The sequence below is a fragment of the Melanotaenia boesemani genome, chromosome 24, assembly GCF_017639745.1.
Source record: "Melanotaenia boesemani isolate fMelBoe1 chromosome 24, fMelBoe1.pri, whole genome shotgun sequence".
Classification (NCBI taxonomy): domain Eukaryota; kingdom Metazoa; phylum Chordata; class Actinopteri; order Atheriniformes; family Melanotaeniidae; genus Melanotaenia; species Melanotaenia boesemani.
The window spans coordinates 12,300,422-12,316,347 of NC_055705.1; the positions used below are offsets into that span (position 1 = coordinate 12,300,422).

Below are 15,926 nucleotides of genomic sequence, written 5' to 3' on the forward strand. Positions count from 1 at the left end.
GTTAGCATGAGCTACTGTGCTAGCTAGGGCCTCCGGTTTAGCTGCTAAATTCTTTGCTTCAAGGAGAAATTTTAGGCTTGAAGTCCTTTGATGATTTTAAAAAAATCCAATATACAGAAATAGTAAATAACAGTTCTGTTCACATCTTATTTTGGGTATTTTCTTAAACATAAATGTCCCATTCAAGGGGCCAAGTAGAGTCTTCTCATGTGCTTCCATATTTCATATATTGATTTTGGCTACATGCTAAACTAGTAAAACAGGAAAGCAAGATAATAAAAGGACTGCCAAGTCCAGACTGATAAACTGGTGCTGGCTGTCCTACCAGGCGTTATGGTTGACAGACTACAGAAGAAGGCAGTAGTGATAGATGTACCCACCTGGTAGCAACATAAAGAAGAGGGAACACAAGACTCCAGAATGGGAGAGTTGCAGTGACAGATCTGGGAACAACATCTCTGTCCAGAAGAGTGCAGCCACTGAAACAGCTAAGCTACAAAGTAGTGCCCTTAGGTTCCCGAACCTCTGGTAGATATGGTAATAGTGTAATAAAATATAAGACATTACTTTAAATATCCTAAAATGACAGAATGAGAGAACCAGATAATCAGCTTTTATCTCTCTTTATGGTGCTAAAACATTCTGCTCTTCTATCCAGCTCTTCATCCACAACACCCCAACATATGGCCTTACATTTCTGCTCTTGTCCATGATTTTGTCCAAAGTGCTAACAGATCCAAAACCCTGGCTTCTGTGTTCTCCACATACTCATGTAAAAGCTGTTACACACCACAGATAATTCAACATAAATACCTTGAGGAAGGAAAGGTTGCGGTTTCGATCAATGTTGGTAATCTCCAAATTACCCATTACAACCTCACAGTTTTCATAGTGTTTCTTCAGGGTCCGGTACTGCAGGTCCAGGTCTGACAGGGTGCTCAGTTTGTTCTCAGTACCAGGGCAAACTGGACAAAAAGATGAAAAAAAAAAGTTATTTAACTTTTTATCATATGCAAGGTCATGTTTATTTAGCACATTTAAAAACAACCAAAATTGACCAAAGTGCTTCACATAAAATCAAACTATTACAGAAAACAGCATTATAAAGCATTATAAAAAATAATCCCACAGTAGTAGCAAAATAAAAAAAAAAAGTTAAAAGATTAAAGCTGTTGAATACTTAAAGATCAGCCAACCGACTAACCTTCATATGTTAAATTGCAGTTTTTAATTGGCTTCAATTTAACAAACTATATGAATGCATGGTTCACTGGCTGCTGTCAAGTACAGAACTGAGGATAATTAATGGAGAGAATAGAAGACAACAGAAACATTCAGAACTGAAGACTTTTGTAGTAAAACAGCACCTTGGGCAAATATGAGACAGACGAGGAAGAAGAAACAAAAGAAAGGAGAGTGAGCCAAGTCAGAAGGAATAGAGGGACTAGAGATTACATAAACTGCTGAAAAGAATGCTGCACATATGATCCATCACAACTGGTGAGCTGGAAGAGTCCAGACATGGGGAGGGACAAGTGGGGTTAGAGGGGTGGATATCATTTCTCTGAGGCAGTGACCTACAGTTTGGGCTGTGGCAAAGTCACACCATTTAATCAAAGATATTCAAATTACTTTGGTTGACCTTTACAGAGGTTTTACTTGGAGACTTTACTCGACTGACGAGATTACAAGACTTTGAAGACATTATAGCGAGCAAATACTGCTCTGTTGGGGTATGGGGAGGCCAGGCAATTAGAAAGTTGTTGGGTTTTCTTTTGGTTTAAACCACACACAAAAAAAAAAAAAAAAAAAAAAAAAAAAAAAGAATTGCACACACACACACAGATAAATGCACAAACAGAGCTGTTGCCAATTTTCCATTTTAATGACATCAACACCTACAAATACAACTCATGTTCACTAAAACTATATCCTTGCCACCAAAGCTGCTGTTAAAATGCAGAAATACGGAGGGAAGTTCTCAGTGGCCAACAATAACATTCATTACAAATGATCTGCTTTTGAAAATACCCAAAATAAATAAATATATCAATGAAAAGTCCAACTGTGTGTGTCTATCTGCATTGTTAATGATAAATGCATGACAAATGACAAAGCCAGTGGCTACCTCGGAAATTAGTTCCTCATATTTCCACCCATCAAGCCCACTTTTCAGTCCTGCCAACCTTTCCAGCAGTCACTCAGCCTCCCCAGCGTCAGCCCCACAGCCATCTGGTCCATTCAGCTGGCACCATCGCCACGTTACCGTGGGCTCGACTGGAGGTTTGTATGCTGCTGTGTAAGTGTGTGTATGTTTGTGTTTGTGTGGTGGGCACAAGAATGGAGTTTGGCTCAGTGCAATTTAACTGCTCATTAAAGTTTGTCAGCAGTTCAGTTGTAAATAGGTCTTACTTTAAAAGCTGGGCATTTATCACCCCCCCGCACATATCCTTAAAACAGGTTGCATTGTAGACTTTCTAAAATGATATTTCCATTGTTGAATCTTTAGAAAACTTGGAATATAATATTTAATTGAATGATTTTACATGCTTTAAATATAATTTTCTTCAAATGTTTGCTTAATCATGTTGTAATGTTTACTTATGTTTCTCCTCTTTTCCATAATCTGTTACTTGGTTTTAATCTTTGCTCTTTTATATAAATTCCAAGTGGCATATTTTATCAGATTCCAGAATAAAACAAGACGGTGACAATTCACTGGAAAATAATTAGTGAAAAAAACACGAAATAGCCACTATTCGGGAGATTATTTGAATTTTGAGCAAAAGCAAATTCTGGAATTTTTTTTTTTTTTTTTTTTTTTTTTTTCCCCCTCTTACAAGCCTGTGTCTTACAGGGTCATGTTTACAACCATTTTTATTGAAAAACAGTCTAAACCATCTGTTAGGATTTGGGTAATCATGAGGCAGTCTGCTTAAGCTTTTGAAAATGGGATGATTTCTTATTCTTAACTCATTTGGGATTTCAGTTGTTATAAAAGTTTGGGGCTCCTTTTGCTTCATAATAATCCAAAATTTTTGGCGAGTGACAGGTCTGGAATGCAGACAAGCAGCTTAAAATGTTGTCATGTCATCATGTTATGTGCAGAATGTTGATAAGCAGAAGAATTATCACCAAAATATGACCAAGTGCCTAATTCAGAGTTGATCACCTATATTACCTATAATAATATAATACCTATAATATTAACTTAAGACTGGACTTGCTTCAGATCCCACCAATCAGATCCCAATGAGAATATTAACAACAAATGTGGGAGGCAGCCTCTCACTGTGACCTGTGGAAAGTTGGGGTTGGGCTACTGAAGCTCTTCCAAACTCTCAACCTTCAAGCCATTCATGTCCATTATTGTGCAAGCCCACATCCACTAAACCATAACCAGTAATGTTGGAAGGTGGTGGGACTGCATTCACACATTGTGCACGGAGTACTGCTACCATACACAGGAGAGATGTGGGGAGGGCGATGGAGGACTAATTCTGTAAAAATGTTTCCAAAGTCAGCAAATTTCAAAGTAATCCATTTGAATGCCAGGATGCAGGTTTTGATGTTGTGGATGATCAGTGCACCCTTTAGCCTTAATGATGCCTAACTATGTGTGTAGATTACCTGCTGCATACTGGGATGGATGCTGTCTTTTTCATGGTACACCAGTAAAGTTCTAGATGGTTTCAATCTTCTGTAGCCTGGAGGATGTGGCATCTATGATTTTCTACAAGAATTCCAGGTTTTGATTCATCAGGTCACATTAAAATTTCAATTTCAGGCTGGACCCACAGGAAGGGACACAGTTTTTGGAATTCATGTAAATATACACCAACCACTTTAATAGGTACACCTTGCTCGAAGTGGGTTGGGCCCCACTTTTGAAAACACCTCTCAAAGATTTTGCTCCATATTAACCTGACAGCATCACACAGTTGCTGCAGATTTGTCGGCTGCACATCCATGATGAGAATCTCCTGTTCCACCACATGCCAAAGGTGCTCTATTGGTTGGAGATCTGGTGTCTGGGGAGGTTATTGGAGTCCAGTGAGCTCACTGTCATGTTCAAGAAAGCGGTTAAAGATGATTTGAGCTTTGTGACATGGTGGTGAAAGTAGCCATCAGAAGATGCTACACTGTGGTTAATAAGGGATGGACATGGTTAGCAACAATTATCTGGTAGGCCAATGCTTAGTTGGTACTAAGTGACACAAAATATCTCCCACACCATAACACTACTACCAGCATTCTTGACTATTAACACAAGTAGGGATGTCACAGTTACTTGATTTCAAAATTAATCGCAGTATTAAATTAATTCCCTTACATCATTACATCACCGCTACAAGCTGGAATTGGTAATATAAGGCCAGTTTGATCCATGCTTTCATGTATTTTACATGAAATTCTGGCCCAAACTTCTGACTCAGTCATGTGACAGCAAGACACATCAGACCAGAAAATGTTTCTTCAATCTTTTATTGTCCAATTTTAGTGAACCTGGGTGAATTGTAAAGTGGTACCTGCTGTTGTCTTATTCAAGGTTGGATGTCTTGTTCTTTCAAAAATGGTATTCTGCACATGTACCATGGTTGTAACCAGTGGCAAATTAAGTTATTGTTGCCTTTCATCTCAAACAAGTCTCTGATATCAGCAAGGAGTTTTGGGCCAGACAACTGCTGCTCACTGAATATTTTCACTCTTCTGTTTTCTGAAATAATCAGACCATCAGGTAATAACAACTATGCCACACATATTATTTATTTATTATGTGATACTGCCTAAAGATGAACAGTCAGTACTGGTTTTCAGTTTTGTTCAGTGTTCAAATATTCTGAAATCCAGATTTTAGTTAATATTGTGAACCATGGATAATGAAATTCCCCAAATTCATTGCAATATTAGGTTTAAAAAATGTAATTGTCTACATTATCTCAGAGGGGTGAACCCCTCCATGCCATACCTTACTCCATTTTTTTAAAAAGTTAGATTTTTATCTTATTCAACTTTTTACTTTTTACTTGAGGTCAGAAAGTGCTGGCATTTCACCTTTTGACATATAAGGAAAACACAACCACACATTTGTCTTTAGGATGAAGTTCACAGGTTTACAATCAAGTACATCAATTTGAGACAGAGAGAATTAAAAACAAGAGTCATCATGTCATTCAACTTGCCACCATATTGAACAACATTGAGAGCTCATAAACTCTCATATTGCTTTATGGATTGTTGGCTCTACAAAGATGAGTATACTTCCTCGCCTCTGTGATCCTTCGTACTGTTGTGGGCGCAGGTTGTACAGGACAGAAAAACGATGAGAGGACCTGAACTATGGTGATAAATGAGATTTGCTGACCACACGCACGCATGCACACAAAGAAAGACAAGTTATTAGATGAAATGATTTAAGAGTTGTTACAAACTCAAAGGAAGTCAGCTTGCGGATCTAAAATTGGTCTGATCGATAAGCGCATGTGCGTGAGGATTTCTTTTTCTCTGCGTGTGGAGATAAAAGGTTAGCTGGGTTCTGCAATAATCTGTTATTGAAACCTACTTGCAAGTGTGTGCATTGGTTTGTGTCTGTGTGTCCTGATAAAAGATCAGAGGGTAGAGGTGAAGAGTGAGGCGAAAACAACTCTCAAAAGCCAATATCGGCCAGCAACACACACACACACACACACACACACACACACACACAGAGAGCGAGAGAGAGTAAGGATGAGTAAGCAAGATAAAACCATGCTAAGAAATAGAATTGAAAAAGGGCAAAAAAAAAAAGACTTTGAAAGAAAGCGACACACAATCTTGTATCTGTGAGAGTGAGAATGATGTTCTGGAGCATTAGCATTCATATCGACACACTCTACTGTAAATGCTCTTTTCTCTGAGCTCATTTTGAAAGTGTCCAAATCTATCTGCTCTACCTCTTTCGCTCTTTTCTTCTAATTTCTTTTTTTCTCTGTCCTTAACCATCCATTTATCTGCCTTTGCTTTCTCTCTATGGCTCGCTCGGTTCTCTTTTCGCTCAGCATCAGCAGTCGACAATGTAAGTATTGAGCTGTTGCCTTTTCCCCATTAATGTATGGGAGATACATGGCCATGTCCTATCAGCAACTCAGGTGTGTGTGTGTTTCCATTGTGTGTGGGGAGCTGGAGCTTACCTGTGTTACTTATTCATTTTAAGGCTACAAACAACTTTATATTTACAAAATTGAACACAAAAAAGCAATTCTTCCATTTATTTCAATGGCAATTCTTTCAAATCCAAATAAACATGAAATAAAATCTTGAAATGCACCAACATTAAGTTATCATGGTGATATCCTCGTGGTTTAGTTGTCTAAAAATCAACTATAAATCACAATAATACTTGAGAACAGATTAAATCAATATAACAACCTAATTTTGATGAACAGTCTTTTAATTTGCATTTTGAGGAAGCCTGAGAATAAAGTTCATAAATATATCAGGCAGGAACCTGGTCCACATAAATGTACCCAGCAACAGCCCCGTTAAGCTGTCACGTCTGGTTATTTGGTGTCACGCCCTCACCTGGCCAGGCCCAGCCTGTCCTGCCATTGCCCCGATCATCCTCACCTGTCCCTGATCCTCTCACTCTGCCCCATTTACTCCAGTTCTGCACTACAGCCAATCTCCCCAGATCAGTCACACCTGTCTCCCATTTACTCACCAGTTCTTATATTCCCAAGCATCACACTCACTCCCTGTCGGACCCTAAACTACGCACTACATGGACTTATCCTGTTTCCCAGTTCAGCGCCGTGGTTTCCTGACATAAGCTAATTCATCTGTTCCATGTCTGTTCAATAAAGTCTGGTTAACCTTCCTTTGTCTCTGAGGAGTCCCTGCGTTACATTTGGTGCTGTATTTGCATTGTTTGTGGTTGTTTAGGTCTAGCTGCTGGTACCCCTCTCTCAGCCTCAGCCTGGGATTATAAGAGATGCACAATGATTTTAAGATATGAACGAATTAACAAAAACTAAACAAAAACTTGCATTCTCTCTTTTCTGCATTTTGAATTGACCTTGCTGGTGCATCAGCTACAGACACAGAAGAACTATTTTAAAGATACAGTTGAGTTATTTCCAGTGTATTAAAAAACTAATGGGCATGCATTATTGTGTGACAGTTTGTATCACATCTTGTCTGGACATGCTAGTCTACAGAGTTCTCGGTGTGTTTATTTGCTAAACACTTTTAGTGAATTTCATTTACTTTAATGATGTTGCATTGGGACCATTGCAGGTCAAGTCCACAGATCAACAGTTGATGGAGTAAAAAGGACATTGTGAAATAGCTGGACCATTGGTGAGCTAATGGTCCTAGTGTAAATGTCAAGAAGACCTCCACAAGTGCTTTGTTTTGTTTTAAGAAAAACAGCTTAAGTAATATCAACAGAAGGCTCTGATATAAAAGTAGAAATCTGAGAAGGACAAGGAAGAAGTCTGTGACGACTAATGTTATTATTGAGCTGGTAGCTGAGTGCTTTCTTCTACTGTGTTGTGCCTTGTATTCTTGTGAGATGCTACAACTTCTGAATAACTGTTGGAAATAATTTCTGTGTGGGGACTATTTAAATTGTGTCAAATCTCTAGGTATATTACTATAACAAAAGAGATTCAAGTGAGTGTTTCTTGAGCTGCTGCCTTAAGAGAATACTTAAAATAGGCACAATAGTTAGATCTGAGTAAAAAACCTACAAGTCAAAGATAATTCCAGAGGTATAAAACATTAATAGGTAGTGTTAGTAGAAAACATGGCAAAATCTGCTGGCTACAATATCAAAGTCACACACTTTGTCAGACATACTATCAACTCCTCCTCGTGAGGTCCGGCTGAGTTCCCATAACATCACTCTACTTTGCTCTTTTCAGACACAACCATCCTTCACATGGCTGCACCAACTCCTTGTCAGGTGAATACAGGTGGTGTCGAACACTTAAAAGGACAAAGGCATCTATCAGCAGTGAAAGTGAGATAGCAAGAAAAACAAGTAGAGACAGAAAAGGATATCAGAAGAGAAAAGCGTCATCTAGGCAAGTGGATGAATGAAACTGGAAGGAAGAGATTTAAAAAAAAAAACGCATCAGTGGAAGAAAAATAGAAGGAAAAGGCGAGCAGGATGCTGCGAAAACTAACAGAAAAAAGTTTGGTATCAGTTAAAAATAGGGAGCCTTAATCATATTTTTTAGAGATTTGCAGTGACTGATGCAGGGCAGGCACAGTGAGACATGTACTGCATGCTGATTCATCCATGAAGTTTGAGGCAAAGGCAATTACCTCTTCAACTTACTGACATACTAAGCTGAGCTTCTTGTCACTTGCTCTTACTTCATTCCCTATTCTTCCCAATACCGTGTTGTTTTTGGCTTTCACTCTCTTCGTCCTACTGTCACAGCTTTAGACTGTCTCATTTGTCCATCAGTTCTCTTCTTCCTCTCGCTTTGGTTTTGCACTTGATAACACACTGCACTTTTTACCTGAAAATCCCTTAAACTAATGTAGGCATTCTGCAGGAATAATAGAGATCTCGCACAACAGTTAAAAGCTATGTTGATTGGTTGGTTGGTTGGTTGGTTGGTTGGTTGGTAGGTAGGTAGGTAGGTAGGTAGGTAGACAGAGTTCCTTTTCATCTTATATTTGCATTAAAATTGTCTGATTAAGAATCACAGGAAACCATATGTTCAGAAAGAGAAAAAGCTGTAACTTCTGTAACAGCTGACTGAGTGGGTGGCGAGGCAGTAGGAAGGGGGGTCAGTGGACCAACATGAATGTGACATGGGTAAACCCCAACAGGATCACAGCTCTGGCACAAGGTCGCAGTTCTATTCAGTCAAAAGTGGTGGATTTTAGCACATACACATCACAGACGTGGATTTACTTCCAACAGATACAGCCAGAGTCTAAGATTTAAGGAAAAATATCTCCAGTTTTATCTGTTTAACAGTTGGTGCAAAAGTTCAGGTTCATACATTTTTTCACAGTTCACTTTAAATGTCAGACAATAACTGTCAATCTTCTAAGGCACACATGTCTATGTACCCCAGTGTAATGTGTGGTATGTTAAACCTAACTGTGGATTTATACGGATTTTTGTTAGCAGTGCATCTCATAGTCTTCCAGTTAGAATTACAGTAGGTCAGTGAAGGTATACTGATAAAAGCTTGAGGGATGTTTTTTTCTGTTGTGATAACCTTTGAACCGTATGGCATGCCTTAAGTTTTTGAATCCCATAGACAATGACCTTGTTTTTAGCATGAATAAGATAAAAACCATTGGGTTAAGAACCCTGTGGAACACCATAACTAACTCTCAAATGTGTGGAGGACACAATTTAAATAAACAAACTGTAATCTAAATAATAGCCATACCAGAAAATGAGCTGGGGTTGCTTCAGCTGGTCAGGTATGAGGTGTCCAAAAAAAGGCGCAACACATAATAGATACCCACAGAATCCTCCTAAGTCAAAGAGGTACATTATGAAACACCTCCACACTGAGCTACAATTCCATCTGAGAGAAAGCACCATCCGTCCTATTCATCACACACTACTCACACACAACCTGCTTCTCAGCTCACACACTCCCACATGGCCAGCTTCAAACATCCCAGGAGATGGTCCACATCTGTGGTGGATGGTTATTATTGGGCCTAGCAGTCTTCATCCCCCCCCATCACTACTTCTACCATCGTCACCATCATCATCATTATCTGCTTCTCAGAAGTCAAAGAGCTCTGAGGTGATGCTGACGAAGCAGCCATGCAGCTTATAGGCTCAGCTCTCACATAAGCTTACCCTAAATGAAATGAAGAGTTTCCTCCCAAAAGGAAAATTACCTACTTAAAAAAAAAAAAAAGATCAATCTTGCAAATTAAACTCCTGTCTGATACATTTTTACTTAGCAGGCTGGCCTTAGCTAATAAAGTAGTCGAACTTATACAGACACTCAATTATGATTGTCAAATTTAAGATATTTCTCAGCTTTTTAGTACATTTTCAAATGCATAAAAAGGGTCATTCTGACCTCTTCTGCACTTTTAACAAGCCTAAGTGAAACAGTGCAATTCATGTTTTAGTAGTTTAGTTTATGCTCAGATCATTCATTTATGGCTTAGCTCATAAATTAATGACCTTACAAGCCAAAACCTGAGGCTTAGGTTGTTAGAGCTTCTAAAAGTGGTGGATTTTTTTTTTCTTTTTTTTTTTTGTCAAAGTGGTTCTGAATCTTTTAAGAACTACATTATTTCTAATAAGCCATTGTCTCTACATGCTTATCACCAGCAGGTGATGATTGAGATGACATATTAGACATATTTTTGGTGGAGAAAAGTAAATGAAAAAGGAAGAGTGGCATCTTAAACTGTAAACACAAATCTGTCTACCTTTGTTTTTGGAATCTAGTTTTGTTTTTATTCTTTTCTGTAATCAAACAAAAAGTGAAAATAAATTTAAAGACACACATGCAGAAAGTGTATCTTTTTAAAAATACTTAAATTTTTTAACATTTTTGTTAGTAAACCCAAATTTTTGCTTTGCAAATAATTTTTTTTCCAACACGCCAAATCTAATAATCTCTTATTTAGAAAATACAAAAAGGGATGCCATTTAAGAAGAGTGTGGGATGAAAAACTATTTGTAGGAGCTCAGATTTTTACTGAGGCAAATTACTGTAGACATTTCTTTTGTATTGGAATACCAGTGAGCAGCGGTCACCACTTAACTCCAAATAAAAAGTCTAGTCTCCACATGTTTCTGCCATTTCCTTTCATTTCGTTGAAAGACAGGGTAAGTTCAAGCCAGCTTCCTGTTTTGATCCAGCGACTATTTATCAGGAATTTTCATACATCACTTACCACAAGTTCAACTTCAAGCTGTCTCTGGCAGCTCTGGCCTGCTGATCTAAGACCAGTGAGGGTACAGAATCATATATCATTTCACAGAGGGGTCTAGTCTTCCTCATGCTCTCCGATTGCACCCAACTTTATTTTCCATCTATCTGTCAGCCTTTCTATTCATTATCCTTAATCTACTATATTTCTCCCTTTGCTCTCCTTGTGTTTTCCATTTTGACCCTCGGGACATTTTTATGTTTAATTCTTGTGCTCCATCACTTTAAATTTCATGTATGTCTGCAACACATGTGCACAAAGTCACTTCAAAACTCACAAAAGAGCACACATTTAAACATGAAAACTGCAGCTGCTCCATCAAAGGGGAAATCATTTCTCAGCAGGCGCTGGGATATCACCGGCTACACCAACACAGATGTGTGTGTATGAGTTTGTGTGCGTCAGACACAGGTTTAATGACTCGTCCTAGCCAATTTTCAGCCGGTGGCTTCTCATTGTGAGGAAATGAAGTTTGTAGTTAATGTAGCACAGAAGGACTGCCTGTGATCAGCACACATGCGCGCATTGTGAGGTGTGTGTAAGGGTGTGTTTGTGTATGTGTATGTGAGAGTCAGTTTCAGTGTGTTGGCTCCAAGCAGAATATTAGTGGAAACCATATGGAAGAAATCATTATGAAGAAGGTTTGAGGACATTTATGTTGCGATGTGTCCATGTTGCAATATCAGATTGATGATGGGATGCCCCGTTGGCATGAATATACAGGTATAAATGTATGAGCGAGCACATTTTGACAAGCGTATTTAACTTTGTATTCCTTTTAGAAATAACTTTGTGGTGTGTTTTTGTTGATTGATTGATTCATTTTCTGTTTTGCTTTGTCCAGTTAAGAGTCAGGGGGAAGCTGGAGCCTATCCCAGCAATTAATAGGCAGAGGCAGTGGACAACCTGGACAGGTTTCCAGTCCATCGCTAGTCGCCAGTCCATTGATGATGTGCAATTTTTTTTGTAATTTCAAAAACAGTAGTTTCATTCCAGTTGTTTAAATGATGAAGCTGTTTCTCAAAAACACAAAATGCCAGAGTGATTTAGAGCCAAACTTGTTTTGAAGTAAAAAGGACAAAAAAAAAACAAAACAAAACAAAACAAAAAACATTAACGTAAGACTAGATTTCCCAACATAGAGTAACAAGCTGAAATATGGTAAAAAAAAAAAAAAAGTTAAAAAATTAAAAAAAAAAAAAAAAAAACTTGAAACTAATTTTAAAAATGCAAAATAAAAACCTAAAACACAAAAACAAAAATAAAACAAAGTTTTACAAAACAGAAGGAAATCAAACATTTTACAACACAAAAAACAAAACTGAAAGTAAAACACTTAAATAACACTTAAAAATTAAACTTTTAAAAATGCCGACAAAAACAAGCCAACTGACACGCCCCCAAAAAGAAAAAAAGGAAAAAAAAGTCAACATCCACACAGATTCATCAAAGCCGAAAACGCAACAGTAAAAAAATAAAGAAAATTTCAGAAAAAAAAAAAAAATGTTTTCAGTCTTTTTTTAACATGTTTGTTTTTCTAAAATCATTGTTTGTGTGAAAGCTGATGTTATTTTCTGAAATTATTTAATGTTTCTTTTGTTGTTGTTGTTGCTGTGTTTTAAGAAATGTGTGTGTTTTTGCACTTTTCGCACTTTTTGTTGTTGTATTTTGAGGTGTTTTTTTTTTGTTTTTTTTTTAACACTAATGTGTTTTGGAGATGTTGGCATGTTTGGAGCCTTAAAGGCACCACATTGTTTCATACACACACAGACACACACACACACACACACAAAAAAAAAACCAAAAACAAAACAAAACAAAACAAAAAAAACACATCATAAAGTGTCACTTGGGAAAGCACCCTGTATGAAAATACAGCTGCACATGTAACCACACATGCCGCGCAACAGTCGGAGCACCAGGGTGAAACAGGCCTCCTACAGGCGTAAATAAATTTGGGTTGAATGTAATGAGCAACTGAAAGGCAAATGAGGCCTTCAGTGTGATGTCTTCTATCTAAACCCTGACAGCCTGCATCTGGGGAGACACTTTATTGCTGAGAAAATCCAAAATGTCATTCATCTATCTGTGCTCGGTCACCAGCCGCCTTCTCTCCCTCTGCTGTCCCACAACCTCATTCCTGCTCCTGTCATCTTTTTTCACCATCTTCCTCTTCCAGACCCCATCAGTTTTTCCCTCGGCCTTTCCCCATCTTTTTCCCAACCTTTCACTTCGATCAAATTTTGGATGTGCATTTTCTCTTGACTCTGTCCTTTTCTGTTGTCTTTCAAGGTCTGCCTCATCAGTTGCACTTTTACTCTTTCACTCAGTCACACCCCAAATTTTTACTTTAGACCCCTCTCCACTGAAAGAGATGATTATGATCATACTTTACTGCAAAAAAGCCACTGCTTAGTGCAACTTACTTACAAAACTGTAATAATTTGTTTATATCTGATTTTCCTGTTAAAGACACACTATTGTCAGGGCTGGGCTTCTCTGAAAAAGGTGGAGGATGCGTTAAATGCTCAGTGTTTTGCCTAAAGCTGCCTGTTGTGGTCCCATACAACTCCAATAAGCTGCGGCGCTAGCTAATGTTAGCTTTGAAATGGAGGGTGCTAATGCTTACAAACAACTGGCAACCAGCCCATTAATCCAACACTAAACCCCATGAAAGCACAAAAAAATTTAATTAATTGAGTCTGGGAAAATAGGAATGGTATCTCAATACAATCAAACCTTTATTCACACTTCATGTTAGCATTTGCTACTTTAGCTAACTTATCTATCAACTTGATGCTAATCAGTCAAGTTTAGTCTCTTGTATGTTTCTTTGCCTACATGCTCAATTAAAAGTGTACAGATTCTAGTTTCTCTGCATGCCACTAAGCTGAAGTGAGTCAACAGACTCAGGCTTCATGTGCAGTAGTGTTCACATCATTGATGGCCAAAAACAATACGCTCACAGAGTAGCACACTCTCAAAACCATGTCAAGTGTAATACATGCTTTGGAGCTGCAGTAAGTGATTGCAGCATGAGTTTCCGGCTCTGCTTCATCTGACTGTTGTAGATGTTTTCAACCTTAGCAGATAAGTTAATTTCCACTTTATTATTTTAGTAAAAATGTGTCATATTATATTTTATTTTAATGTGAAATACCAGTGTTTTACTGTTTTTATTATTACATGTTTAAAATAATGATTTATTACATAATATATTGTAATAAATCAATTAATATTAATATTTGCATATACATACATGACATATAAAATCAAGTTGTAGCCTAAATATTAATTTAATATAATTAATATGTAGTTTATTTTCATATGAAAAGTCCATGGTTAAAGCTCTGCTCTAGAGTCTTTGGCTGTGATTATTCATTATTATTATTCATAAGTATGCAGTATCATCTCTGGGTTTATAACAAACCAAACCCCCAAAAATTGCTATAAAATTGAGCAATTTATGGTTATTTATAAATTGCATGCACCATTGAAACAATTTCTTGAGTAAGCAAGCTGTGGCAAGATGGCTGCCAGTGCGGCCGTTTGACTCCATTGGCCAGCAGTGCGGTTGAGACGTCTAGCCTTTATTGTAGATATCTATGGCTATTGAAGCTGTGTCTAGTCACAACCCTGGAAAAAAGAAAGCTTTCACAATTCCATGACAATGCAAAAATATATATTTAAGAGAATTAAAAGGAAAAAAAAAACAGAATCTAAATATAAAACTCAAAGAAGAAGAACACAAAACAAAGTTAACCAAAAAAAAACAAAAACAACTCTGGTACTCCATCGAACAATTCCTGGGATGCTTTAACATTGTCAGTGTTGAGCAGGGTGTCAGAAAGGGGCATCTTTTCTCTTAAAACGAGGAAGATGAAAGCTTGGAACAGTCAGAGTTGCAGTCTGGCTCTTGACCACGGATTGTAGCCATAGGCGTGAGATTCAGTAGAGACATGGCAACAGCATCAAACAGTCTCGAAGTCAATTCCAGTTTGTAAAATACTGCTTTAAAAATATTCCAGGACAGAAATATGGAATAATATTTTGTTTAGAGTGAAGCAAGATGGACGTCCAACTGAGGCAATGAAAACCTTGCAGTCATGTTATTTTAACAATCACCCAAGCAAAGGACTGACTCTTATCACCATACTAGATTCACTTTCTCGTTGTAATTGCTTCTATTTAAAGGAATCGATCCTATAGAAAACTGACAAAAAATTACCAAGTTATATTCCTGCTGTTTTTCCCCATCTCTTTTAAGGTTTGCCTTCTGTTTCTTCCACATTTTCTCCAAGTCTCCTCCACTTGCTGCCTTTTTGTCTTTTTGTTTTTAATTTGACACCCCCCTCCACCATTCATCTTTAGCAAAATCAATAACCATTCACTGGCATGCGGGACTTGAGGGATGTAAATAGCAGAAATCTGACATTCGCAGGATATAAAACAACAGGCTTTCGATATAATCAACAGCAGTGCTGGTGCCATTCCTCAAACAATCCATAGCCTTATTAAAAAAGGACCAATAATTTAGCCCTGTGTGCCTGCCGATGGAGGGTGCATGACAATAGTGTCTGATGAGTCAGGAGCTGTAGGTATGACAGGGTGAGCAGGGATGCGAGGGAGTGATTGAAGATGAGGACAAAACATAAGGTAATCTGTATTAGTGTTTACAGTGTATGTGGTTTGTCATCGGTCTTGTGGTTTATATCACTGCTGCTCTGGATTTATTCCTGCAAGTTTGTCTGCTTTAGAGCACACTTTAAGCAGCAAGCTCATTTTTATTTAAAGTCCTACTATATGTTATCTGACATCTGTATAGTTTGTGTTGTAGGATTCATTGTACCTTTTAGTATTTATGAGATCTCGTGGTACCAAACTCATTCATACACAACATTCACAATGTTCTATCCCAGTTCTAAAACTCTCAGTATATTAAACATGTTTGATGTCTAGTTAGTAGTCTTAAAATCTTGATGGTTACAATCTTATAGCTGGCTGTT

The 15,926-nt window shown here is 37.8% G+C and overlaps 1 protein-coding gene across 3 annotated transcripts in view; it reads right to left on the minus strand.

The window, feature by feature from the left end:
* Positions 1-15,926, minus strand: part of LOC121635411 (receptor tyrosine-protein kinase erbB-4-like) — a 302,255-nt gene that overhangs the window by 142,101 nt on the left and 144,228 nt on the right. For all 3 annotated transcript variants that reach the window (XM_041978534.1, XM_041978536.1, XM_041978533.1), the window contains exon 2: positions 814-965. In XM_041978534.1, coding sequence (XP_041834468.1) covers positions 814-965 — 152 coding nt within the window. The remainder of the gene's footprint in view (positions 1-813; positions 966-15,926) is intronic.